At 37.6% G+C, this 27,272-nt stretch overlaps 1 protein-coding gene across 7 annotated transcripts in view; it reads left to right on the top strand.

Annotated features, from left to right (window-relative positions):
• The window catches only part of CLEC16A (C-type lectin domain containing 16A), a 60,374-nt gene that overhangs the window by 3,394 nt on the left and 29,708 nt on the right, over positions 1-27,272 (top strand). For 6 of the 7 annotated variants that reach the window (XR_010029959.1, XR_010029958.1, XM_063171075.1 and 3 more), the window contains exons 2-17: positions 2,882-3,010; positions 3,686-3,819; positions 4,562-4,710; positions 5,374-5,479; positions 7,343-7,466; positions 8,342-8,516; positions 9,436-9,489; positions 11,871-11,984; positions 16,750-16,978; positions 18,391-18,520; positions 21,909-22,009; positions 22,748-22,870; positions 24,209-24,318; positions 24,786-24,830; positions 26,012-26,062; positions 26,782-26,910. Coding sequence is in view for 5 of the 7 variants with exons in the window: in XM_063171075.1 (XP_063027145.1) it covers positions 2,882-3,010; positions 3,686-3,819; positions 4,562-4,710; positions 5,374-5,479; positions 7,343-7,466; positions 8,342-8,516; positions 9,436-9,489; positions 11,871-11,984; positions 16,750-16,978; positions 18,391-18,520; positions 21,909-22,009; positions 22,748-22,870; positions 24,209-24,318; positions 24,786-24,830; positions 26,012-26,062; positions 26,782-26,910 (1,903 nt within the window). In the remaining 2 variants the exon portion in view is untranslated. The remainder of the gene's footprint in view (positions 1-2,881; positions 3,011-3,685; positions 3,820-4,561; positions 4,711-5,373; positions 5,480-7,342; positions 7,467-8,341; positions 8,517-9,435; positions 9,490-11,870; positions 11,985-16,749; positions 16,979-18,390; positions 18,521-21,908; positions 22,010-22,747; positions 22,871-24,208; positions 24,319-24,785; positions 24,831-26,011; positions 26,063-26,781; positions 26,911-27,272) is intronic. The other variant, XM_063171078.1, reaches the window with a different exon arrangement.

The raw sequence follows: 27,272 nt of genomic DNA, 5'->3' as shown, positions 1-27,272 counted from the left end.
CCAAGTTTCCTCTAAGTGCATCAGTGCCTTAGCAGAATAAGGAATTTGCAGTAATGCTTCTACTAAATAAATAAATTTTGAGGTAATGTATTCCTGATTATTAAATGCTTCTTGCTTTTTGTGTTTGTAATGCTTTCTATTCCATAGGCTCCCAAAATGAAATAATAGCTTGTCATTCTTCCCACTGCATCCCATACCCAAAATCCTACTGCTGGAGTAAACTTTAATCCCAAATTTGTATAATATAACTTGTTAATGAGAAATACATGTTCACAGATGCAGTGATTTCTATGTGACTTCAAATTAATAGTCTAAAATACGTGAAGTAATATAGTATTAATTACTAACTGTTTCAGGAAGTTGTTAAAATGATTGTGGAATGAAGTGATCTAATTGCCATCTCTTCTCTGTTCCATTAACTGCTGCGTCCTCAGAGCAGGGACTGAATTTGTGCGTTTTCTTTTGATTCACTGTCCTGATGATACACCAAGTGCCCTAATGGGAAGCTTTTCCAGGGCTTGTGTGCTTTGTGCTGATTTAGAAACCCCAGGAATTCTCACATCTTCACTGTGAGCCTCCCACTGTCAGTGTGCACAGAAGGAATCTTGAGCTGTGATCTCAGATTAGTGGAAGAGGATTTCCAGGTGCTCTCTGTGCTGTTTAATGACTATTCTGGTACAGCACGTGACCAGGCAGTTGTGACTGTAGGACACAGCTGAGATTCAACTTTTCCTAGAGTGGTTTCAATGTGATCAGTGATTGTTTTGAGTTTGAAAATGAGTGTTGATTTAGGAGGGGGGAAAGAAAACACTATGAAGAGGGAGAGAATTTTTTTTTTTATTGAAGAGAAAGATAAAGAAAAGACAATTCCCCCTCCACCTCTCCCCCCTCTGCCACCTATTCCCTTTTTCCCTCTTTTTGCTGGCTGGTGATATATATAACATGGTAATGGCTTTGGGAGTGTAGTGCAGGCTTTGCTGATTAGGGGAGTGAGGGAGGGCAGCATGCGGTTTCAGGTTTGTGAAAGCTGTGGACTCCTGAGGGCTGTTTACCTCTTGTGTCCTTGTGCAGTACTCAACACAGCAGAATTGTTGGTTGAGGGTGAAGTAATATCAAGAGCAGTGAGCACACAGTGTTTTACCCTCAGCTTCTCTGAAACAGCACCTGTTCCCTGCATGGCTTGTGAGGACAGACTTCCTTGCTGCAAGTCCTGTGAAACTCTGCCCAACTTTGGCAGCTCAGTGGTTGAAGAAGGCTCCCAAAACCAAATTTGACAGATTTTGAATAAATTGTAAATATGATCGAAGTTCTTCTGTGTTTGTGAGAGATTTCTTGAGTTCAAGCAAAAGGTTCTGAAACTGGGTAATATCTTGTCTTGTCTTTGGAAGTCTGATAAATATTTGGAGCAGCCTCACGTGAGTATTCAGTTAAATGGCAGTTTAGTCTCTGGCTGCGTGCTTGCCCAGTGCAATGATTCAGTTTTTTAGTGTTGATAAAATTGATGGGAATCTTGTTTTTTGGAACATAATTTCAAGTCTGTTTTTTGATCTAAACATCTTACTTTAAGCCATAAGCCAGATACCCCAACATTTATTTTTAGAAATGCACTGTGTTTTTTGGAACATTACAAAAGCTTGGCAAAATTCTACTAATGAGATTCGTAAAATTTTAGTCTGAATCACTGAACAAACTCTCATGGAATCCAGAACAATAATGAAGGCTGCCCCAGGGTCAGGACACAGGCTATTTTCACAGAACTAGATCCTGGAAGTTTGATTAACTCCATATTCATGGCAAGATTAATAATATGGAAAATCTGTCATCCTTTCCAAACACTTGTGAGTATTTGCACAGAAATGCTGAGGTGTTACTCCTGGTTTTCAGTACAATCATAACATAATAATATAGGAACTGTGTTTAGGAATCCAAACTTGTGCAGTTCAAAAATGACATGAAATTTCCCTCATGTTTTTTAATTTATTTTCAAAACTGTGCACCTTTCTTATATTTACCCTTTTTTTAATCACTATATAAAAGAAAAAAAGGGGGGAGAAAAGCAGTGGTGATTTTTGTGCTGTTATTAGAATTTGATGTAACAACTTAACTTGGGCAAAAAAAGTGCTTCCTTGAAGAGTAACATTCTGAGACTTAAATTGTCTATAGCTTCCTGTCACCTGTGGTATAGACATACCATTTTTTAAGCTTCACTAGACAGTCTTAAACTCTTGCCTTTTGAAATGATAAAGCTGGACTTTACCCCCTTTCCAATCAGTGTTTCTGGGCAATACTGATTTCTGGGAGTGCTCAGAGGACCAGAGACCTGATGAAGTTTTGCCACGGTGAATGAATAGTCTCTGAGGGTCCTGATACTAAACATCAGAATAGACGTGAGTCAGTGAGGGGCTCTGCAGGCAGGAGAAGGGATTGAACTCATGTGGCACTCAAGAGAAGGATTAGACCTCACTGCCACTTTTCATAGCAGCTACTGCATGCTTACCTGCTTCTTCTATTTCTATTTCTGTTGTTCATCACTCCATTGACTTCAACATATTCCAAAGAAATTCACAGAAGAAGCACCTTGGGACCAGTTGCACAGTTTCTAGTTCTACATAAGTAGAACTAGAAACTGTAGTTCACATCTACATAAGCACCCATAACTCACCTGGCTGGGGGATATTTGTTCCCTTTGTCATTCTGTTTAACAATTACTTTTCTCTCTACATGAGTATTAGAAGGAAATTTTAGGGGTTTAAAATTGTCCAACGGTTAGACTTGGTGTGTGCATATGTGTGTGTCTGTGTTGGTGCAGTGGTGAAAGACAAATCTGGTGCATGTGGGAGTGGCAGGATAGCTCATCACTTGTGCTTCTTTTCCCTTTTAGGTACATGTATCACATTCTGAGTAAAAACACAATCGTGACAGATCACAACCGCAACCTGCTGGTGGAGACCATTCGTTCCATAACAGAGATCCTGATCTGGGGGGATCAGAATGACAGCTCAGTGTTTGAGTGAGTATCCCCAGCCACTTCTCTCTGGGACTCTGCTTTTGTGCTTGAAGAATGCTTGGAGTTGTACAGTTCTGTTCCTGTTTACTCCCCCAAGGAGTTCTGTTCCTGTTACTGTGAACTCCTCCAAGACTGCATTTCATGACTATATGTAAAAAGATGTGTCCTGTAGTTGATGTGTGAGCAGGTTCATATTCATGTCATGCAGGAATTTGCTGCTTCTAAAAGGTGTTTGGATTGCAGAGCCCCTTTCAAGTACTGCTTTTGTTTGACTCTCCATTCTTTTGATATAAATATGAACTCTAACATATTTTAGGGCCCAGATTTACTCAGTACATCCAATATCACATTGCTTCAATTTACCTAAGATATCACAAATTCTAGCTGTGGTATTTAGAGCTGCCTGATAAACTGAATGTACTAAAAATACAGTAAGAAAGGCCCTGAATACTTGATACCTTTTTTTCTGCATAATTTGAATTTCAAGCCCTCTTGTTTAGTATTTAAGGTTTTTGAAAGATATTCTTTTGTTATGCACATGCAACTTTGCAAAGTAATTCTTCATAAAAGCAAAACATGCTGTTTGTCAAAGTTGCCTTGAATTATCCCTGCTCCTAGCCAAATTATGTTCCTGTTACTCACAACATGTGACTTAATGACATCTTTGTTTTCTTTCAGCTTTTTCTTGGAGAAGAATATGTTTGAGTTCTTCCTGAACATCCTGCGTCAGAAGTCAGGTCGTTATGTGTGTGTGCAGCTGCTGCAGACTCTGAACATCCTTTTTGAGAACATCAGCCATGAAACATCCCTGTGTAAGGACACACTTCCAAACTGCTTAGGATGAAGTGATCTAGATTTGATTGGATTCCCTTTCAGTCAATGAAATTTAGTCCTAGTACCCCTGCACAGAACTATGAATTACTGACAGTCTTTTAAATTGAACACTACCAAAAATGTGGTGTAAACTGATTCCACAGTACCTTTGAATGTAAATTTTCCGTGGTGCAAAAGTAGTTTTTTGGTACAACAAGCATTTAGCACATTTCAAGGGATTCCTTAAGTCAAATTAGTTGTCATCTGAAATGTTCACTTGCTGCCACAGGTCATGTGGTGAGACTCTGGTGTGTAATTTGTACTGTAACTGTTCTGACATCGTTGGTGCTGGCAGTCAGCCACAGGAGGTTCCTTCAGAGTTTTTGGCAAAATACATAGAAGATACAAAATTAATAATTTGAAGTATTCCACCACTGTTATGAAAGTCATCATCAAGCCTTTGCCAGTTGGGACTTGGGGAGGAAAAGAGTTAAGTGTCATTAGCTGCAGAGCTTACCTGAATTGAGGAAGATGAAGTATATTCTCAGTTGTCTTGTTCTTGGGAGCAAAGACCTTTGTGGGGAGCAGTTCCTTTATATTAATGGTCAAAGGCATCACTTGTTTGGCTCAAAATTGAGATCTTCAAGCATCAGGTTGTTGCTTTCTAGCTGGCACTTTAAATACAGCCTGTTACCTCAGTCATTTTTTTTTGTTAACCTGTGTAAATACTTTTTTTTTCAGACTACCTGCTCTCTAATAACCATGTGAATTCTATTATTGTCCACAAATTTGACTTTTCTGATGAAGAGATCATGGCATATTACATATCGTTTTTGAAAACTCTTTCCCTGAAACTCAATAATCATACTGTACATTTCTTTTATAATGAGGTAAGTAAAGAAAGTTGCAGTATAATGATAAGAGGACTTGAATTAGAAATTGATAGGAGTGTGGCACATACTCTGTTTAGTCTCTTGTCTCATAATGTCTTGCATTTATTTTTTAAATGGCCATGCCAGTGGTTGTGAATTTGTTTGTGAGAATCTCTGCACAAGCATGGCTTTGTCCTCTTACAACTATAATAAACTAAAAATCTGGAAGTTAGTGTTATATTGGGTCATTTCAGTAGTTTTGAAGTCTGCTTCCTTGAGAATTCAACTTGCTTATGCTTTTTCTTGTGCTTTCATAAACAGGATCTTTTCTATTGCATCACTTGGTTCTAAGAGGTTTAGTCAAAGTCCAAAAAGCTGATTCAAAGGGCAAAGTTGAGCTGGGTTTTTCCTCTCTGCACTCTGCTTTCTGCCAGAAGAGGGCATGAAAGCACTGGCTATGTGTGCTGTGTGCAGTTATTCTGGGAAGCTCTGGTGCTTGAAGCAGCTCGTTTTAATGCCGAGCTACACGTGCAGCTGAATGTGCATTGTAAAATCATTTTGATTACTTAAGTAGAAGGTAAAGATACCAAGTTAATATAGGGAAAACATAATTTATACAGAATCCCAAGCCATATTCTGTACATGTTTAATGAATAAATATTTTCTTTCCTCTTGTTGCAGCACACTAATGACTTTGCTTTGTACACCGAAGCTATTAAATTTTTTAACCACCCCGAAAGCATGGTCAGGATTGCTGTTAGGACTATAACCTTAAATGTCTACAAAGGTATGCTTTTTATACATTAAAAAAGATATGTGTGCAAATCTGCTTTCATTGTAGTTTAATTTTCACTTATTTGTGAAGGTTTTCTGTCTGTTTTGTGAGACTGAAAAGCTTAGCATGTTGACAAGTTTCAGATACACATTTTTTACTTTTGTGACAACTATCCCAAACCTGCAGTATGTACTTGTAAATAGTATTATTTTCTCACCAATGAAACTGGTTTAAAAAAAAACTCCAAAAGTGTCAGGCATACACAAGGAACTTTAGCTTCCTTTCCAAGAGAGGTCAGAATGTGACCATATTTAAAAAGTAAACAAACAAAACCCCAAAACCAGTATGTTTTAAGAATACAAATTATCTTTTACTCATGAAATTGAGCTTTCTGGTGTATGAAGCAGTAACCCTCTTCACTCCCTTTTGGACTGGAAGTGCATTAAAATGACTGTAGAACTGGTGGTGCTGCAGTCACTCCAGTCTCAAGAGGAGCTGGACCATTCCCAGAGGTGCTCAGTGAAGGCCAGGAGGCTGCAGCCTCAAACTCCTCTGCTGGGCATTCCAGTAGGATGTGAGGAAAAAACCTAAAGCTTCACTGTGAGAGTAGTTGAGCCCTGCAATGATTTTTCCAGAGAAACTAAACTGCGGCATCTATTGTTGGAGGTCTTCAAAACTCAGCAGGAACATCAGAAACCTGGCTGAACTTTGAAGTTAGCACTGCTTTGAGAATGTGTTCTCTAAAACCCAATGTCCAAAAGTCACTTCCCCCTAAATTTTTCTTGGGATATTTAAGATTTTTAATGAACTGTTCACAGTGTTCTCTTTAAAAAAATTGTTTATTCTGAACTTCTACCTCTGAAATCAGCATGCTATAAGGTAATATGTATTATGCAATATGTTCATGCAGGATTTCTTGTTCTTTAGTCCATTTTAAGTTAAATTACATGTTGAATTTACAAAACTCTGTCAGTTAAGAGAAGAAGTGGTTTGACAGTCTTCATAGAGGCATATGAGGTCTTTTGTAAAACAATGAGCTGTTTGCTTTGCAAATGACTGGATAGCCTGCATAGCAAATAGGATCTTTACAGTGTTGGCTGCAACACTTTTTCTTGTATAAGAAATGAGCACTTGGTACTTCTACTTGAAGGAACTGTTTAAGTGTAAATATGAGCTCAAAAAAAAAAAAAAAGAGTAGATTATAGGTTTCATATCCTATTTGTGATATATTTTTGCGACTAAGTATTTTTATTTTAAAAATTACTTTTCTAGAATTTTCATTGAATGTTGTAGTGATATAATGGTTAGAGTTTACAGGCAGAGCTCAGATGTTCAGGTTTGATCATTTTCTGACTACCTGTTTGCATATATTCTGCTCTAACTGCTACCCCATATGTTTTAGTTTAGATGCTTTGTGCTTTAGCATTTTAAACCCTTTTAGAGGATGTCACTATCCCAGTTCCTAATCCTGTTAACTGTTGTCTGTTTCTTTTGCCCTTCCTTCACTGATGATTCCTGTGTTCCTTAATGCAGTGTCATGTAAGTCTAACTAGCTTGACTCTCAGCATTACTGCTTTATTATTGCGCTTCTCTCTTCTTTTTAATAAAAAATATGCTAAAAGAACCTTTCTGAATTCCACTAGATTTGTTTCTTTTCAGACATCTGTAAATATATCAACATTAGGCTCATTCAAGCCAGATAAGAATTGATGTGGCATTTTTGTAGATTTCCATTTCATGCCTAAGATTGTGTCAGGTGTATACTCATATGGAAAACTAGCATGTAATCAAATTCAAAAGATATTTTATTATATTTCTTAAAAAGCAATAAAAAATATTGGCAACTGATTTTTCTTTTTAATGATTTCTCTTCAGTGGACAACCAGCCTATGCTGCATTACATTCGAGATAAAACAGCAGTTCCTTATTTCTCCAACCTCGTCTGGTTTATTGGCAGCCACGTGATAGAGCTGGATAACTGTGTGCAGACTGATGAAGAGTAAGCTTTTACAATGCTGCCTCTTGAATGCAAATGCTTTTCCCAGATGTCAATGGTGTGCTCATTTTGTCTATAGTAGTCCAGTTAAGTTAGTTTCTAGATATGTTCCCATGTAGGCAGTTCAGACTTTTCACTCTTTAAGGTTTTTAGTGATTCTTCAAGGAAACAGTGCTGTGTGCCTAATCTGTGCTGCTATCCCTACAAGTAAATTAGTGTTTGCACCAAGCCTTGTCTTTGTTTTGTTCTGCTAAAAATAGCAGATATCCAGAAGACACAACAGGCATTTTGTGCTTCTCAATCTTATAAACTTTGTCTTTCTAACATCCTTTTTTCTTTGTGTCATCTCATTAGAAGAGCTTTCTGAAAAGGTTCTAGGAAAAAGATTTAAACAAGAAATATGAACTTGATTGTGAGCTGTCAGACCTGACATGACAGTGTAATATTCCACTGTCAGCTACAGAAATACTTTGTTGATTCAAGTTGTTCTTGGTTTGTCTTGCCATCCCCACCTTAGAGTGGCCATGTGTTTCTTGCTTTCCTAAAGTGAAGAGGTAGGTGTTCAATACAACACCTAATTCTTCTTTCATTTTTGGGAAAGAAATCTTCTCATTTTTGTAGTTGGCTTATGAAAACACTGGCAATGGAAGCAAAGCTTTGTAAAAACGAAGTTTTCTTGTGAAAACTTGGGGCAAAAACTTGATGTGTGCATCCTAAAGAAAATACAGGCAGCTGTTCAACAGCTGCATTAGTTGGCTTCACTGAAACATCTTCTTTGGGCTGTCTACCTGAGCCAGCTGATCTGTGGCAGGGATGTATGTTATTTTTTCCTATCACAATTGATCATGTATAATTTTTTATTTCTACTCTCTTTTCAGGCACAGAAATAGGGGCAAACTGAGTGACCTGGTGGCAGAACATCTTGATCATTTGCATTACCTTAATGATATCCTTATCATTAACTGTGAATTTTTAAATGATGTGCTGACAGACCACCTACTTAATAGGCTCTTTCTTCCCCTCTACGTGTATTCCTTAGTAAATCAAGACAAGGTAAGCTAATACCTGCAAACAGTGAATTCCCAAAGGTGCTGCTTGCTTTCAGTGTGCAGAGTGATTTGGGCAGTTGGGTATATGATGTGTGGTTTACATGAAATAGCTTAAAGAGGGTGGCTGTAGAGGAAATAGCCTGAAATGCAATTCAAGAGCACACCAAAGAAATGCTGCTTTGGGTGACATGGTGGTTAAAAGCTCACAGTGTTGGAGACCAAGAAGAACTGCAAATTTGGAACAGGGTTTACATTTCTGTGACACTGGGAGATGTGTGATTTCCTTTTCTGATAAGCTAACTTGTCTTCTGGCAAAAACAGAAAAAGCAAATTTGCCATGGTCTAAAAATCTATCCATGTAGAAAATACAGACTCCTGGGTTTGATACTCATTTCTTCTGTTTGTAGAGAAGCTGTGTTTTAGTGTGATGAAGCTGAATTTATGTTTAAAGCATAGCCTTTAAATTAAGTGGTGGTTTCACTAAAATTGGGTTTTGTGAAATAGAAAGTATTTTTTAAACCTGTACAGGTTCCTGCATTCATTTGTCTGTTGTGGGTAATATTTCATGCTATCTGAATAGCTAATTAGCAGTCTTTAATGAATGTTAACTGAAAAGTTTTTGAACTGGTAGCATAGTGAAAACCAATGTACTTCTCAGATGCTCACCTGTTTAAATTACTGAAGTGACCACGAGAGACAGTAATTAATTGCAATTTTTCAATCAAGGAAGAGTGAGAGATATGATTATTCAGAGAGTCTCCATTTCAAATAGTTTAGAAGTAGTGAATGTTAAAGATAAAGAACTTGATGCTTTCTGAATATTTTGTAGCAGGATGTGGAACAACACAAGTTTGATTTTAAATAAAACATTAAGCCATATAAATTCTTTGTACAAATAAGCACTTTCATAACTTTTTCTGTAGGGTGGAGAGCGTCCGAAAATAAGTCTCCAGGTTTCTCTTTATCTTCTTTCTCAAGTAAGTATTTTAATATTTGTCCCGTTTCAGAACAAATTCTGCAGTACTCTTGTGATTATAAAATAGTGTGTTTTCATCATATTGGCAAAACCATAAAAGAAAATTCATCAAAGCAAATTTCTAACCTTTCAGTTTTCATTAAGAAAAAGAAAGTAAAACATTTTTGGCAGACAGTTTGAGTTAATGTCATTTTTCTGTGGATCCCATTGCCCAGGGTAACTTTCAGAGCATTTCAAATTGTGTACACGCCCTGACAAATAAAGTGGAATAGATATGCAGCATGCTGGGTCAGAGCTTGGTGCCATGGCAGATGAAATTTACCCAGATGCTGTATTGCATTCTGAATCTGCTTAAGCTATGGAAAATCTCGGGTTTTAATTTTCCTCTTTGAAAACCCAAACCCCAAAAACCACCACTACCAAAATCTCACTTTCTCACAATTCACAATATGAATGTCATTATGCCTATAGCTTAAATCTGTAATTAAGACTTATTTCTTACTCATATCAGTTCCACCTCCTTTTCCTTCTGGAATTAATTTTCAAATTAAGAATTCTACAGTAGATTTTTTTTGTTTTGTAGGGAAAATTCATCTGTTGTCCCTGTAGTCTTCAGTGCATTACTGTGAGATTGATTTACCTAAATTACATTGTCTGAAAATAGTTTTGACTTACGTTCATAGAATTTGTACTTCTTTTTCTTTGATCTTAGAATTTTTTTTAGTACTCATTTCATTGTGATCTGGCCCATAAATTCATCTTTTTGCTAGAAGCATGGGGTTGGAGATTTTTCCTAGGAAAATAATTGAAGCTCCTTAATTTAAGTCTAAAATATTGTGGTGGTGTGAGGGTTATTTACCACAGATAAAACTGTGGGAGCAGCAGCTGCTTGTAAGCAAAGGGATCTGCATCATGCAGTTGTGATCTCTTTTAAAGTCTTCGTTTTCAGTAGAAGTATGGACAATGTATCATTTCAGGATTTGTATCTATGTTCTTCATTCTCTTTAAAGAAGAAAATGGAAGTAGTCATAAAGAACTGAGAACAAATTTTGTGTATCAGAATGGGATGTGATATAGAAAATGAAGTTACTGTTGCTGTGACTGGCAGAAAAACATCTTCTCCCACCTCTTTTAACCTGGCGTTCGTCTGGGGTGGGATGAGATCTGCCAGACCCTGCTGACTGTTTCTGTTCCTGACACCTGGCATATGCTCTAGGCACTACTCTTGTATTAGACACAAGTGCTTGAGAGACTGATGCCAGCACCTGGAAATGCACTGCTGGGATTTCTCAGCCCCTGGGACAAAGGGATTTTGTGCTGTTCTTGAACCAGAGCAGGCCTGCGGACGGTCAAGCAACACTTGCTGAATTGGCAGAAGCTCGAATGTTTTGGAGGTTGTTCAAAGCACTTTTGAAATGTGTTGTGACTTTAAAGTTTTATGTAGATCTCCACTACATGCTAATAATCACTTGCCTTTTGGAGGTCTGGAATGCTTCTGACTTTAATCAGAAAACCTGTTGAGAACATTTAGCTAAATATTTTCAAAGCAGTGATTAGGTTTAATGAGTTAGGAATTATTTGGGAATTTTTCAGCTAGAACCACTGATAAGGGATACAGCCTTGATATTCCTGTGAAGAGAATGGATATAAGCTGACAGAAAGCTATTGCAGCTGAACCTGAGCTGGTTCTGTCCAGGAGCCAGTTGTTGGCTGGCCCAGACATGTAAGCCTTGGCTCAAAATGGAGTAGTCAGTGTAAACACAGAACTCTGGTAAAGCACCAAAGCACTTGTGGTTAAATGCTTCAGTGCTCCAGGGATTATGGTCTTTACTCCTGTGTTCTGCAGCCATTGTGTAGCTGACACTGATTTGCTGCAATTTCAGAGCCAGAAAAGCTGCTTCTGATCCAGCTCAGCCTAGTGCATGGCCTTTAGTCATGAATCACTGCACAGTGATTGTGTGCACAGAACTTTCTGGAGTCTGGCCACTTGTTGGCACACGGGAAGGTCTGGGGATGCTGTGCACCATAATCAGTTTGTTGTTTCTAAAAGAAAAATAAATTTCTGGAATGGTTTTAATGAGTTCCTTGCTGGAATATCACACAACTTCCCTTTCAAAGGTGTTGAAGAGAGAATTTACACTTCTCAGAAGGAGGAAAGAATATGAAGCATTAGTAAAACTAGGTAGCTTCAAAAATAGAGGCAGGTCAGATACCCTTGTCTCCTTTGTTTTAAATTGATTTAATGAACTCTCTGTTACCAGTTGCACTTATGTGTAAACTAAAGATAGCACTTAGCAAGGTCTAAAGTATGTTCAACTAGTGAAATTGTGAAACTGTATTGTATAAATATGTCTGATGTTTTTTCTGCTCTTCTTTCAATAGGTTTTTCTGATTATACATTATGCTCCTTTGGTGAACTCCTTGGCTGAGGTTATACTCAATGGGGACCTCTCAGTGTTTTCTTCTAAGGTTGAGCAAGATATACAGAAAAACTCCGTAAGTGGCCAACTGTTTGTAATTTTTTTTTTTAAGGCAAAGAAAATTTTTAAAAATCAAAGCCAGGTATCTGGAAACTGGTAAACCAAGGTGTTTATGTTTAGGAGATGAGAGCAGTAGCAGACTTTTTGTTGTTGGACCATCATTTTGATGGGACACTTCTGTAATGCAGTCTTCTGTGTTCAGTTTTTATCTGTGCTTTGGTAGTGAAATAAAAATTATTCACCACACCTTTCCTGTGTAATTTCAATGTGCAACTTGTAGTAGAAATGAGAGACCTAAAAAATTACCAGGCTTAGGATTTTCATCTGAATATTCCCAGTGTTTTAGCAGTAAAACTGATCATCTCTGGAAGCTGTGCATCAGTGAGCATGTGAGAAGGGAGAGTGTTACTCTGTCACTGGCCTTCTACCTTCACATTTAACCATGGGAGATGTTGCTAGATGCTGATGCTGTTACTGGTTTTCTATGTGTCATGTTTTTAATATTTTCCCTTTTGTTGTGGCTTTCACAGTTTGTGTAATGCTTGTTACCTTTTAGAGGCCTATTTTGGGCATGGTAACGAGTAGGGGGGCATGACCTTACTGTAACAGGCACCTGACTGTAGTTCTGTCCAAAAATTGAATGTGTCCTCTACTGACTGACTGGCCAGCAGTTACTGACTGAATGTTTAATTTACAACAAGCAATAGATTGGTTCTTACTCACCTCCTTCCTAGCACTGGCTGTATCTCTGGGAGTTTCAAGGAGGGAGATATGTTTCAACTCCTCCAAGATACATCAACTTTTCCAGATTTCTTCCCACTGGGCATTGGAAACTGTGTGGAATGATCTTAGCTGGTAGCTTTTGGGTTCTGGTGTTTTGTTCTGTTGGCCATGATATTTAGAATCTAACCTTTTTTAGAAAAAACTACGTTAGAATGATAGAGTTGGCTGATTACTTTAAGATAAAGCAATCACTTATGTTAGGAAATGTCTGACATTCTGCTAAGTGCATACTGAGTGTTGTGTGTCACTTGTGCAGAAGAAGCTTTGTTGCTAGGAAATCTGTGGCAAGAGGGTGGAGTACCAGTTGTTACAGAAGTGAGATTTTCTTTTCCTGTCATGGTTACTGTACAGAGTTACCAAATACCTATAGCATGTCTTTGTGTGCTTGCACTTATGTCAGGAATATTAGGGGTTTCCTATAGACTGCTGTTCATCTCTTAATTTTGTAATGCTATTAAGGTTGCTGCTCCTTACTGGTCTTAAAGATGTGTCCTCTTGACATGTTAACTGGGGGTTCTGTTGTACCTGAGCAGGTACTAAACAGGAAGGGTGCTGGCCTTCTGGAATAGACCCTTGGAGAAGCTGCCAGAGGTGGAGCTGTGTTCCAGGGAGTGCAGAGCAGTGGGTAAAGGGAAAAACTTCCATGGGAGAAACCTTAATTTGTAGTAACTTCAACCATATTGTTTAGTGAGAACATGGAGAGGAAAGCCCAGACTGCCCACTGGGGGAGTTGGGTATGTGCAGGAGTGGGGTGCAGTGTCCAGCAGAAGAGCTCCATGGCTTCTGTGGCTGCCAGGGAGGGGAGCCATGGGGGGAGCTGCTCTGCAGGGCTGTGTGGGAACTGCTGCTTGGGCTTCCCTGCTGATACAGTTCAGTGCAGGGGGGCTCAGGTCAGCTGTGCAAATGAAGGCACATCAGGATCCTTGCAGGGTTATTGCTGTGGTATTTTCTGTTGCAAAGAAATTGCCAACTTCTATTGAATACTGAAAGTTACTTCAGAAGTTAGTTTAGAATTGTTAAATAGAAGTGATGAGCAATTTTTAAAATTTATTTTTAGTCTGAATGTAGAATTTTTTTTTAATTAAATCAGACCCAGATTTATCATTTACTACTTCCTTTGTGTTCTAATTTATCTTGATAACTGTTCTGATACTGTCCTAAGCTTGTTGTTGTGGGGAATCTGTGTATTGTGGTGAACTGCAGCTATTTCTAAACCCTCGCTCTGTATCTATCACTGCTCATCTGTTGTAACTGAGATGTCTTGATATGTTTAAGTTGAAATGTAACTGTCAGTTTCTAACTAGCACATAGTTTCTAAACCTAGATGTAGAACCTCATATCTCTGTTCATCTTTCTAATAAGATAAATTAAAGTGGAATGAGATAAAGAGTAAGGACTGAGTTCATTACACACAGAGTCCTCTTGCTGGGACACTGAGTAAAGAACACTTCACAAAAATAAAAGCTGAGAAACATCACAGTTGCTGTGTATAAATGCAAAATACCCTGAGTTATTTAGGGCAAAGAGCAGTGGTAGTTCTCACAAGAGGAACAAGTGATACTGTTTACTGTAAATCAATTTATGGAAAAAATGACCAGCAGTTGTAACTGGTGATATCTTACAAATTGGCAATAACCTACCCGTGGAGATCTGCTGAACATCACTGGGCAGTAGTGATTGCCTAGGCTCCATTGAACAAGTTCTCCACATCATTCCATATTTTTTCCCTGTATTTTTCCCTGGTTTTGGGCATCACCAGAAGAAATACTCTTATGTCACAATGAGAGCTGAATATGTATAGACAGCAGAATGTATTTAAAGTTGTCAGATATCACACTAAGGTTTACCTTACTTCCTGTGAGATCTGTTTTCCTGCATCATTCACATGTGGGCCACTTCTACCTAGTGCATGTTTCTTCTTTAACCTACTTTCTCCTTCCCGTAAAAGGTGTTACTGCTATTGCTTTATTTTACCATCACACATTGCACAAGATAAACCATTATTGAAAATGTGGTTAAAAGACATTTTAAAGATATAAACCAGCAGTACCTCAACTTGTATGATCAACTTATAAACCAAATGCTATCTAAAATAATTTTAAATCTAATTTTAGAACGTTTTAATGATACAGCCGTGTTGCCTTTAGCAGAACAGAATATTTGTGTAGGGTTTTTTCTACAGCATTCCTTCTTGGAGCAAACTCTGGCTCAATGTTTACAAGCACATCACTGTCTGCTGGTGTCTTGTGGTACTTTGCTCTTGAGCACATGAGAAATGCAAGGTTGTTAAGTACATGCTTTCTCCATAAAGAAGTAGCTACAAGATTCTAGGAAGCAATGCAGAAGTAGGAAGTGAATGCAGAAAGGGGAAAATGTGTTATGCAAGTTGCATGCTACTTTTCTGTTTTTCCCCTAAATAATAGAACTTAAGGTGCTCTTCCCTTTTCTTATGACTTTTCTGGCCAGAAGCCATCAATAAAGGTAGCCTGCTCATTTTATAACCTTCCTGTGTTGCAGTTGGATCACACAAAAAATGCATCCAAGAGGTTATCAGGGGATATAAGTGTAGTGAATTTTGTATTTATGGGGATTTTTTGGTATTGAAAAATAGTCTTCCCACTATGTGGTTTGTTTCAGTGCCAAGTGTAAATTCACTTACGCAAGATTTCTATAAAGCATTTGCAAAATGCCAGATTCAGAGAATCATTTTGGCCTTTAACTTGTAGACAGCTTTTTCCCTGATATTTTCCTAATCTCTTATGTATAGATGTTCCTCACTAAGTGAAGGGAAGGATTTTTTCAAACTTTTTCCCCAGAGTTTGTTTGATGCAGTCATCTTGAGTGCTTATTGTACTGAGTCACCTAAGGCAAAGACTGTAATCAGTTTGGTATTTACTCTAGTCTTACTTCTTTCTCTTGCTTGCCCTTAAGTTTTTAACCCTTTAGGCAGTGTGAGCTGCATCTGTTTGAGGTTTTGAGCTCTGGAAGTTAATGGGGTTTCTGTAACTGTCCTGTTTGGGTCAAACCTGGCAGAAAGCTCCAAACCATGTGTTTCACTTCTCAGTAACAGTGAGGTTTGGCTGATTAGTGTTTATTTTGTACTCTGGTGATTAGCTGGCAGGCAGAGGGGAGCTCAAACAGCACAGCTCAGAGACAAGCTGCAGAATTGTTAAAAACCAAATTTGTTACTCCTTTTATTTGCAGAGCTTCTTGTAGCATCTTGGTCACTTTCTATAAGAATCCATTGCTCTGTGTTGTTAGGACACATTATTGGAAATACTTCATTTCTTCTGGGAGAAATTTATCTAAATTTATTTACTTGTTCTGAAATTAATTAATACTTAAGAAAATGAGGTGTTGGTTTGCCATCTTATCCTGTGATAACTTTGTGTAAAACACAAGTAAATTAAGTCTAATAAATGAAGTTATGTTTTCCAGACTTGATAAGTCATGTCTGGAGGCCCAAAAAAGGTTAATGACTGTCATTTCTTCCTGGTTGATACAGGAATTAGTTTGATATTGAGGGAAGCATGCGACTCCAAAAATGCAACCAACCCAAAAATCTCACAGCACAGAGCATTGGATTTTGTCCTTGCTGCTTTAAAAAAGTCCTTGCACCTTTAAAAGGGGTGTATTTATATTAATCGCTGCTGTCAACATACATGTAGGATTTTGCTGCCTTTATCCTTTTTACAAAAGGTGTCTGAATTTTATGTGTAATGTCTCACACCTTCAATGTAAAACTTGTGGTGATGAACTAGGTAGTTCTGCATTGTCCTGTCTCAAGAAGGCCTACTTTTTAATGATAGATATTTGGGGTAGTTACTTTGGGGAAAGTTGTGCTACTGATGATTTGGTATTAATTTTCTGTATTTTAAAATGGTTTTGAGATTTGTGGATAGTGTGCTGATTTACATTTTATATGAATTGAAGTTTCTTTATCAATTTCAATTAAAAATTCTGTGCTGGAACTCAGTGTACACTGTTCAAATTTACAGGCAAAGTCAAGTATCAGATGTTTCATAAAACCCACAGAAACACTTGAGAGGTCTCTTGAAATTAACAAACAGAAAGGGAAGAAGAGGATGCAGAAAAGACCCAACTATAAAAATGTTGGTGAGGAAGATGAAGAGGAGAGAGGATCTGAAGATAACCAAGATGACCTTGATAAAAGTAGAGGTACAGAAGCAAGTTCAAAGGGTGTAAGGACGAGCACTGAAAATGAAGGTGAGTATTCCAGCAAGAAAAGGGTGCCTACAATTTAGGTACTTTTGTTTGCTGATGGAGCTGGTTGTGATTAGTTCCATGATTTGTTCTCTTGCTGCACTAGGTGAGCACGGGACTATGACATTTGTTTAAGGCTTTGGCTGGATTTTTTCTCATGTTAAGTCAAGCTGTGAGAACATGTACTTCTAATCTCATTAAAGCTATGGAAGTGTGTTCATATCTGCCTGTAGGCCTTGGCCCTTATCACAATGCATGCCTTGCACCTCAGTGTGCATGGCTTGATAAGCAAGCTTGACAGCTTTATAACTTGTTCCTTTTGTGGTAAGGGAGAGCTGTAGCCACTTCACCTTTGCAAGATAATCAGCAGTATTTTATCTGTGTTTCAATGATAAAATTTAACTGGTGTGCTAGAAGTGACACTACATGATGGAAGATGATATTAAATAGTTCATAATTGAAAATATCTTTGACTCCTAGATTTTTTTTACTTGGACTTTTTCTGCATTTTTGTTGTAGCCCAAACTTAAGAACTGCTTTTATAGGATGAGTGGTCCTATAGCATATTATAACTGTTTATTTTATGGTTACTAACTTTTAGAAGGATAGTAAGTCCTAGTACTTACATTAAACGTAAATTGAGAATTAAACATAAAATGAGAAAAATGTGGCAGGATTGCCTGCAAGCAATTGAAAGAAAGGGTGTTATTCTTTGACAGTCCTGTCCAAACGTGACTGAGTTTAGATTTAGGTAAACAGTCTTTTTGAGAAGTGTTTTTGAGAAGGCTTTCCTTAAATGGTGCCAAATAACTGATAGTATATTTTCCTCCATGCTTTGAAGAAAATATGAAATAATCTGCTGTTTAAACTGATGCATTTAGTTGTAATCTTTGTTCAGCTTCCTAAGGGAAGGCTAGATTTGTTTGTTCTGCTGAAGCTCAGTAGGTGAGAAGCACTGGGGACCAGGTGTCCTGTTTGCTGCAGTTGTGGAGGCTGTTTGCACCCTCAGTGAAACTTGATGTCCACCCATGCCCCAGCCTCACCAGCTTTTTCACAATCTTTTTTTTTTTTTTTTCAGAAAGAGGTTCTATGGCTTTTCTTCCTGTGGTTTGCGTGGGAAGGGAGCTGACTGTGGCTTATTTGCCAAAATGATATGTGTATTTTCTTTACATATTTTATGTATATGTATACATTTTTTATAGTGTTACACTCCTTAAAGAAATGTAAGCCAGATTCTTGGCTTTACTGGGAAGAAAATTTTTCCCACATCTCTCATTCACCTTTCTGAAGTAATAGTTACACCTCTTACATATAGATGCATGAAATGCTTTTAATACCAAACAGAAAATACAGATGAGCTTGTGATAATCTTGTTGAAAATAGCAAATGTTGGTGGTATGTTTTGTTTTTTTTAGAAATAGAGATGGTAATTATGGAGAGGTGTAAGCTGTCAGAGCTGTCCATCTCTGCTGTGACAGAACAGAATACAACAGATGAAGAAAAGAGTGCAGCTGCTTCTGGGAGTGACATGACAAACTGGAACAGGTATAAAGGAACTGGAAAAGATGTTGCTGAATTGTTTCCTTACCTATCCTCCCCTTAAATCTTTTGCTTTTCTTAAAGGGATGTTTCAAATCTGCTTCAAGTTAAAATTACAGGTTTTTTCTGGATCACAAGTGAGTGAATCAATACAAAAGTGGAGTGTAGTCTCTCTACTGTTTGGTTTTGGAAATGATTCTGTTACATTTTAGTTTGTGCTTTCCTTTAGGCAGTTGTATTGCATTAAGTTGGTAAAGTTAAATTACAGAATATTAACATGACAAAAATAGAGTACAAATCTTTGCATTTTGTAATTTTCTAAACCTCTAAATTAAGATGGAAGTTTTATTTATTATATTTACAGTTGCATTTGTCCATTTTTGTATGCACCTATAAGGAAAAAACAAGGAAAATTCGTCAGTTCAGAGATGAGTTGGGCAGAATTTTAGTAACAGTAGTAATAGGCAAACCCTTGTAACCTTTTACTGTTTCCAGGGTCCATTACTATGTTTTAGGGTTATTGGAAACTTCTACTGGAAATACAGTTCATAAGTGTTTCTGGGAGCAGAAATTGCCCTGACTTCAAAATTTAAGCTTGGATGTAATGAATACCCCTAACACAACTTCTCACTAGGGATTTTGCATTCCTGTTAATAGAATGTTAAGAAACCAAATGTGCCTGACACAAAAATAATTGAAAATGTGTCCATTGGGGAAATGCACGTGTTTGATAGGATTTAAAATTTATTTTTAAACTTGGGAAATGCTGCCTGGTATTCCCAGAATTTCATTCTGTCTTCATTATAGCTTTGTAGTTTAGATTACATTCATTAATAAAGATAACATTTAATTTCATTGTAAAAGTGAAATTGAACCTTGACTTGAACTGGCTTTAAAACACACTGTTCTATATTATTGATAATTTGACTAAAATATGTGCCAAATGGCTTTTAGAAAGAAATTGGCAGTGAGTGCATGGAATACTAAAGTGACTGGGATGCTCAGGTCTTGAAAAGAGCAGAATGCAAGTGAGCTGCCAGTGCATTTGGCAAATGTCTGCAGTTCAGGCCTCTCTTGATCTGCAGATGTGGTCTCGCAGAATTCTGCATCTTTTCTAAAAATAAGCAACATCAAAGAATGTGCAGAGCTAAAAATAGTTTTAAAATAAGGGTATACCTTGTATAGGGAAGTTCTGGCCTTTGTTTTATGTGATTTTTTTTTTTTGAAATGTCAGTGGATTAGCTGCTGTAGCTTAAGATGTATTATTATGCCAAGTATAGTATTTGAAGCAGCAGCTAAATTTCTCAAGAGACTTGCCTCAGTATGTGTAGTTTCTGTCCTACACTGGTTGGAATCACTGAGCCTTGTGGATAAGGCACCATATGGGAGTGGAAAATGCAGGGACCTCTGTGCCATACTGGAACTGAAGCTTCCACACCTGCAGTAGTCATTAATGCCTGTGGTGACAGTGGTTCCTAGTGGGTTGCAGTTTTCAGTTGTGGACATACTCCACAAGAACAAATAATCTGAGGAACACTTGTATGGCATTTGATCTGCTGCTTCTATCAAGCCCTTAGTAGAAGAATTAAAGGAAGCAAAGGCTTACAGAGTTAAGAAATACATTTGAAAATACTTACCATATAGTCTTTACTGTGAAAACTGTTTGGTTCTTTTTAAAACAGTCCAATACTTGTTGAAAAATAAATGGAAAACAGCACAGTTGGCAGTTTAAAATCTGCAGCTGTAAAAGCTAAGTCAAGCTTTTAATTTCCCTTAGCCCTTTTCCTACTGTGAAAAACAAAAGAAAAAGCTTAAGTATTTTAGGTGTTATTTTATTTAGATAGGCCTCACTACTGGAAAGTTTAAGCTTAAAGACATGTTTTAAATTAGCTTCACTTTATGTAATGCTGCACAGCAAAGCTTTTTTCCAAAGCATGTCAAATCCTCATGCTATGTTGTGGCTTCTGTTGCTATTTTCTTAGGCTGAAGTTTTCTGGGTCTGTTGTGTATTTAATCTAAATGAGGAACATTGGTGAGGGGGATTCTTGGAAGCTGTTTCAGCCTCAGATTATTGTGGCTGAGACAGACAATGTCGATAAGATGCTTTGAAGAAGCATGTGGAATGAAAATGGTATCTCTTGCTGCTCTGTAATGATTTTTTTCAAGTTTCATAATTTCATTAATCTAATTAGTATGTGGGGGGAAAACAATGAAAAATGCATTAGGCATCAGAGAAGTAATTTAATACTGTGTAATATTGGTGTTAATGGAATAACTACTGATACCTCAGCAGCTTCCACCTGGTAAAACTTTGGCTTTAATGAAATTATATTAAATAGTACTTTTACAGTTTAGGGTTTAGGTTGTTTACTGTTCTTTTAATGTATTTTTAAAATATAATTTAGATAATGTAAGGATATTTTTCCTTTCACTGTTAAAGTATAGTTTAGCAGATAGGAATAAACCCTTTCCACTCGGGCTTCCACACACAGTGTCATCTCCTGATGACTGTGACACTACCCTGACACATCATTTGTTTAGCTGGGCCAGTTTGAAAATATATTTCGTTTTTGAATGTGCTCTGAACTTGAACTACTGACTAGATGCAAGCCATCCTAGGACCAGAAGTGAAGCTGCATTGCCATCAGGCCTGTGCTAATATCAGGTTAATCTCAGCAGCATCTGATCTGTCCAAATGCCTTCTGGATTACACTGACTTTTGTTGTCTTTCCAAGGTACAGGTAAAGAAAAGGTGAACTTGGCACTGTTGGTAACTTTCTGTATATGTGTCATAGGTCATAAGTGTTTAAACTCAGGAAAACAAAACCCATCTACAATCCAAACCTTTTTTTTTTCTCTTCAGATATTCCCTCCTAGTTAATATTTCTTTCCTATAACTGTTGGACAGTGAAACTCTTGTTTTAGAAAAACCTGGCTTCCTCCAGACTTCTGGTAAAAATTCTTACTTGTAATAGTAAGAGCTTTTCAATTGTGTTTAGCACATGAGTTTTAAAGGAGTCTGTTTTATACAACAGTGATAGCAGCTCCTTGAGTTTACTTAGGTATGCACTTAAAGCAAGCTCTGCAATGATTCTGTGTACTTACTAAACAGGCTACAAACAACCCAGTAACTGTTTGAACAAGCAGTTCTTGGGAAAGTATTATGTAATGAATCTGGTTAAAACTCAGAATTATTGTCAGTATGTAAATACAGAGCATGGCTGTAATCTGAGTACTCTGCAACAGAAACTCTGTAACAGAACTCTTTTGTTATAATGGCTGAAAATGTGCATTACTGTGAATTTGCTTCTTCCGTTAGCTACATGTACAATAAGATGGTTACCCATTTTTCTATATATTTTTAAAATTGTTTCTAAATTACTCCTTTCCACAGGCCTTTCCTTGATATGGTCTACAATGCACTGGACTGTCCTGAAGATGATTACTACGCCCTCTTTGTTCTCTGTCTTTTATATGCAATGTCACACAACAAAGGTAAATGCAGTTATGTGGAGTTAACTCCAAGGCCAGGATTGGAAGAACCTCAGTAGAGTCATCTTCTGCTTTATGGGGTTGTTTATTGCTGTTCTTTAGAATGGGACAGGAAGATCCTCACAATCCATAATTGTTTATTGTTCTAAGAGGTTTCCCAGCAATCCAGCCTTTCCTGAGAAAGAACTTTGATATTTTAGAGGAATATATTAAAGAAAGAAGGGATTAGTTTCCTTATATAACAAGTCACTGAAAATTTTATTTGTGTTTGGGAGCATACTAAATAGGACTACTACAAAATAAAATTCCTATTTAGTTTAAACATATATGAACAGATTACTTAACTATGAAAGCAGAATTTAAAATCAGACTTTGATCTTCTCCCCTTTAGCCATTATGCTCTCCAGATGTATGGCTTGACTTTGATTTGATTTAGATGCAAACAAATAATCTGAGAATTTCAGAAACAGCAAAATCATTTGCATTTCACCAACAACTTTGAGATTTGAGTGTTGCCACTCAGTAGGCCCCTTTTAAGGCTGAGAATTTTCAGGGATTCATCAATGTGTTTGGTCTTCGTTGTTCCTCCTTTTCCTTGTCATACAAAGTCAAAACTATCTTGCTTAGTTTCCTATTGCTGATTGTTCTCTTCTGAGAAAACTGCTGTGGTCTATTAAATGCTTGCCTCAGAGCACACTCCTGTTTTCTAATTTGCGTTTTTTTCCTTCACTCTCATGAAAGGACTTGACTCAGTCAAGTTGGAGAGAATTCAACTTCCAGCTCAAAATGCTGAAGAGAGAAATTCCTATAATCATGTCCTTGCAGAAGGGCTCATCAGGATAATGAATTATGCTGCACAACCAGGTATTGCTTTTCCAGGGTTTGTTTTTCCTTCCAAGGTGAAATTTTTGAAGATAGAAAGAAGCTACTTAGCCTCTTGTCTTTGAGGAGAAAGTGATTGTTCAGCTGCTCTTTGATGAGCAGTATGTAGATATGGTTTGTGAAAGACAACTATTGGCTTTTTCTTGGTTGGTGAGGAATCAGAAATTCTGGATTTGTGCTGAGTAGTTGTTTTTATACTCAGAACTATACAAGGATCTGTTGTCTAAATTCCTACTTTGTGCACTTCTGAATAAACAAAAATTGAGATTTTGAGGGGTTTTACATTTATTGATTTCATCCTGAAAATATGATCTGTCTCACCTTTGCTTGTAGAAATAATTTCATTTGAGAAATAATCTTGAAAACTATGGTGTGCTTTGCTTATAGCAGTCCTTTATCTGTCAGCTCTAGGTGGTAGCAAATTTTCTCCTTTTTTTTTTTGTTTCAGGTTGTATTTTCAGTTCTGAACTGTTCTGCAGAAAATGTTGGGGGTTTTCTTCCCTTTTTTTTTTTGTGAAACGAGGGTTAGTGTTCCATGACCTATTCCATGAAAATGATCTTTGTTCAAGCCACACCTCTCCTCCTTGCCTTTGCCCCCTTAAAACTGTAAATGGGTAGAGTTGGATTTCCCCAGAAACTGACACCCTATCAAATTTTTGAATGTCTGTAGAATAAAAATCTGTTTGTTTGACTTGCAAAACTGCTCTACAGCATGTTAACTTGTGCTGATGTGTCAGAGATGAAAAACATGTTTATATATGAAGAGTTTGTACCTGCAGCAGCAGGAAGGAGTGCAAGTGAGGATATGTATTTATTTAAATAAAGGCATGTCTGGGGAGGGAGGTGCTGGAGAAGGATGGAAATGGGGTATGTTTTATTCAACTTGCTGCATGCTGTGTAGAACATCTCCTTTTCTCCCTTCAAGGGAAAGCTGTGCCTTAGTAGTGTACTATATACAAAGCTTCCTTTCACCTTGTAACTTCATCCATCCCAAATGTCTGGGATCCTTGTGTAATTTTAGAGTAATTCAACCTGTGCTGCAGATTGATAAAGGCAGCAAAACCCAATGTTGGGCTCACTGTTTAATAGTAATAATCTTTCCCTTCTTACTGAATGGCTCTGCTTTAAATTTTCTTCTGCTTTAAAATACTCTTTCAGTTTTTTCTTTATAGCCATCAGCATAGTAAGGCAGCACCAGCACTCAAAGGAGCAAAGTTTGACAATTGCAGGAAGAGTAGAAACATTTAAGGACATGGAATGATCACAAGAGCTGTAACCAAAACTGCTACTATTTTGTATGTTGAAATTTTCTTTTCACAGATGGAAAGATTCGTTTGGCAACTTTAGAACTTGGCTGCCTATTGCTGAAGCAGCTTGTGTTTTCCAAAAATGGCAGGATCATAAAAAGTGTACACCTTGATTGTCTGGAGGTGAGTGTTTTCTTTCAAATTCCCAGGCACTGCATTACTGGTGTCTCAGTCTTGGAGTATAGTTGAATCAATTTGTTTCATTTCTGGTTGCAATCAGCCTTGATGTGAAATTTGAGCTTCTAGAACATCTTTGCATTGGTAGCTCTGTGCTGTGAATGTCATAACCTATGCTCTGTTCTCATCTCTGCTATTTTAACTTGTAACTTCTCCAGCAGTTTTGTGTTTCATTGTCTCTCTGAAACTTGTATGTTATCCATCTCTATAACGTAAAGAAAAGTGCTTTTGAAATAATCAATAATAAACTTAAATAAGCTGCATTTTCATAGGTGCAAGAACTGTATTCTATCAAATTCTAGCATTAAGGCCATGAATTATTAGACAGGCTGTTCTGTATGAGTGTTTGGGTGGGTTTTTTAATGTGACTAATAAGTAAGTGTATTCCCTGAAATGCATTTTCTCTTTCCTAGGGTGCAAGGGAGGAAAGTGTTCATCTCCTTCGCCGTTTCTATAAGGTAAATATGCAGAATGCTGTAAGAAAAAAGTCCTTTACATATGGGGAATGTCTGCAGCCCAGTCTTTACATAGTGACCAAAGAAACACCTTTTTTAAGATGGGGCCTCCAAATTTGTGATAGGGAAGGAAGTGTTTTCTTGGAGAATTCCTCTCCTTTCCATCCTTCCCATACCACCCTGACCCATGTCACAAGGGGCTGTTGGAATACTCCCAGGGTTTGTACTGGAGATCAAGTTTATCATTGGCACTAATGTGGAATGTGTTTGATTTTGACAGTGCTTTTTGTTTGTGTCATATCTGAAATGATCATCTAAAGTTTTGTCTAATTTTTTTTTCCTTATTGGAAACCTTGGCAGCTTTTTACTTTTACATGTGTTGTAAACAATGAAAGAAATTAAATTTTTTAGCCCCAAGCATTAACTTTTATATAAGGAGCAGTAAATCCGTGACAGATTTCAAGTGGCTGAAATATCTTCCTGTTTTTCTTAGAATTCTCTTGAAGGATGTTTGCTCAATGTGGCTTACAAAAAATAAGTAACTTGTGGTGGGTTGACCTTGGCTGCCTTCTAAAGGTCCACTCAGCTGCTCTCTCACTGCCCTTCCTCAACAGGATGGAGGGAGAATAGAATATCATGTCAAGATAAAGAACAGGGAGGTCACTTGCCAATTACAGTCTTGGGCAAAACAGTCTCAACTTCACAGAAATTAATTTATTACCAAGAAAAATAAATTTAGATCATGAGAAACAAAGACAAATTAAAACTGTCCCCCAGCTCTCCCTTTTCCCAGGCTCAGCTTCATTCCTGGCTCTTCAACCTTCTCCTCCTGTGAGTGGTGCAGGGGCAGTGGGAATTAGGGATTTGATGTCAGTCCAGAACAGCTTCTGTCTGTTGTTCCTCACACCTTCCCCTGCCCCAGTGTGGCTCCTGCAGACTGCAGCTCCTTCAGAGCACATCTGCCTGCTGCAGGGTTGGTACCTGCTCCGCCACGGTCCTGCAGGGGCTGCAGAGAAATCTCTCCCTTTGCTAAGTGTGTTTTCCCAGAGGTGTGAGCAGTGCTGCTGAAGGGCTCAGCAGTGCCCTGCAGCCCTGGCCTCCCTTCACAGACACTGTACAGAGCAAACCTGATAGAGCCCCAAAGAGCAAGGCTCATGGTATGTCCATGTTCTTTCTTTTGGAAGGGAGAAGAAATCTTTCTGGATATGTTTGAAGATGAATACAGGACTATGACAGTAAGTGAGATCTCTTCTGTCCTGGCAAATCCTCAAACCCAGATACAGCACAGGGCTAAGAAAAAGTGCTGATAGCTACTGAGCACACTGGGGTACTTATTACTGGGAGTAGGATAAGAAAAAGTCAGTGGTGTTTTTGTCTCTGAGAAGTTGTGTCTGTACTTACATAAATTATTTATGTGAAACTTCACGGCTCTTTATTTGATAAAATTCCATTACTTATAAAATCGAGTATAAAAAAAATTGCTTCAGCCTACATTCAGTGTCCCTAAATGGGACACTGGACTTATTATTTTTCCCTAAACAATATGAAAATCTTCCTATATCTGTCTGAAGCTCAGCATGTTCTCTCTTCTGAGAAAGTTCTGTTTGGAGAGAAAAAGTTATGAGAAACTTCCTTGTGATTGAAGTAACAACAAATTTAAGTCAAAACTTGAAATCAAACCTGGCAGAATTTGGTTTTTAGTGTTTGCAAATACCTTTTCTGTAATCTTCTGGAGTTTTTCTTATGTTTTATTTGTATGAAAACTTTGGCAGTGTGTCTGGGAACAATGAGAGGTTGCGTGGAGTTAAATGAAAAATTGCATATAAGGCCCTTAAATGAGACACAGTATTAAAAATTCTCAGAATTTTAAAATACACAACAATCAGTTATATTTGAAACTAGAGACAAATGCTTTTTGTTCTGTATACTAACCAGTGCTGAAATATTTCTGTAGATGAAACCTATGAATGTAGAATACTTGATGATGGATGCCTCCATCTTGCTGCCCCCAACGGGGACTCCTCTGACCGGGATTGACTTTGTGAAGAGGTTGCCTTGTGGAGATGTAGAAAGAACACGAAGAGTGAGTAAGATTGTTTTGCTTCCATCTGCTCCTGACAAAGTGATGCCAAAATCATTGAGCAATTCTAGGAGTACAAATACTTTTCTTAGAAAACTGCTTGATTGGAAGGTTCATCCATAAAATCATAAAACTTGCTGAAGACAGATCTGTGTAGAGCATATATAATAATTGCCTGCCCCAGTGGAGAAGCTTTTTCTCTGATTTCTTGTGTCTCGTCAATGCAACATGTTCTTGCACTGGGGTTTAAATTTTCAGACCATACAGAAAGCTACATACAAAGGCATTTTGATGACACTCAATATATTGTCAGCTTCTTTTGTGATCTGCTGTCTCAATTATATTCCTGTAGTAAGAATCTCCAT

The sequence above is a fragment of the Melospiza melodia genome, chromosome 18 (assembly GCF_035770615.1).
Source record: "Melospiza melodia melodia isolate bMelMel2 chromosome 18, bMelMel2.pri, whole genome shotgun sequence".
Classification (NCBI taxonomy): domain Eukaryota; kingdom Metazoa; phylum Chordata; class Aves; order Passeriformes; family Passerellidae; genus Melospiza; species Melospiza melodia.
This window is presented reverse-complemented; position numbering and strand designations above follow the sequence as displayed.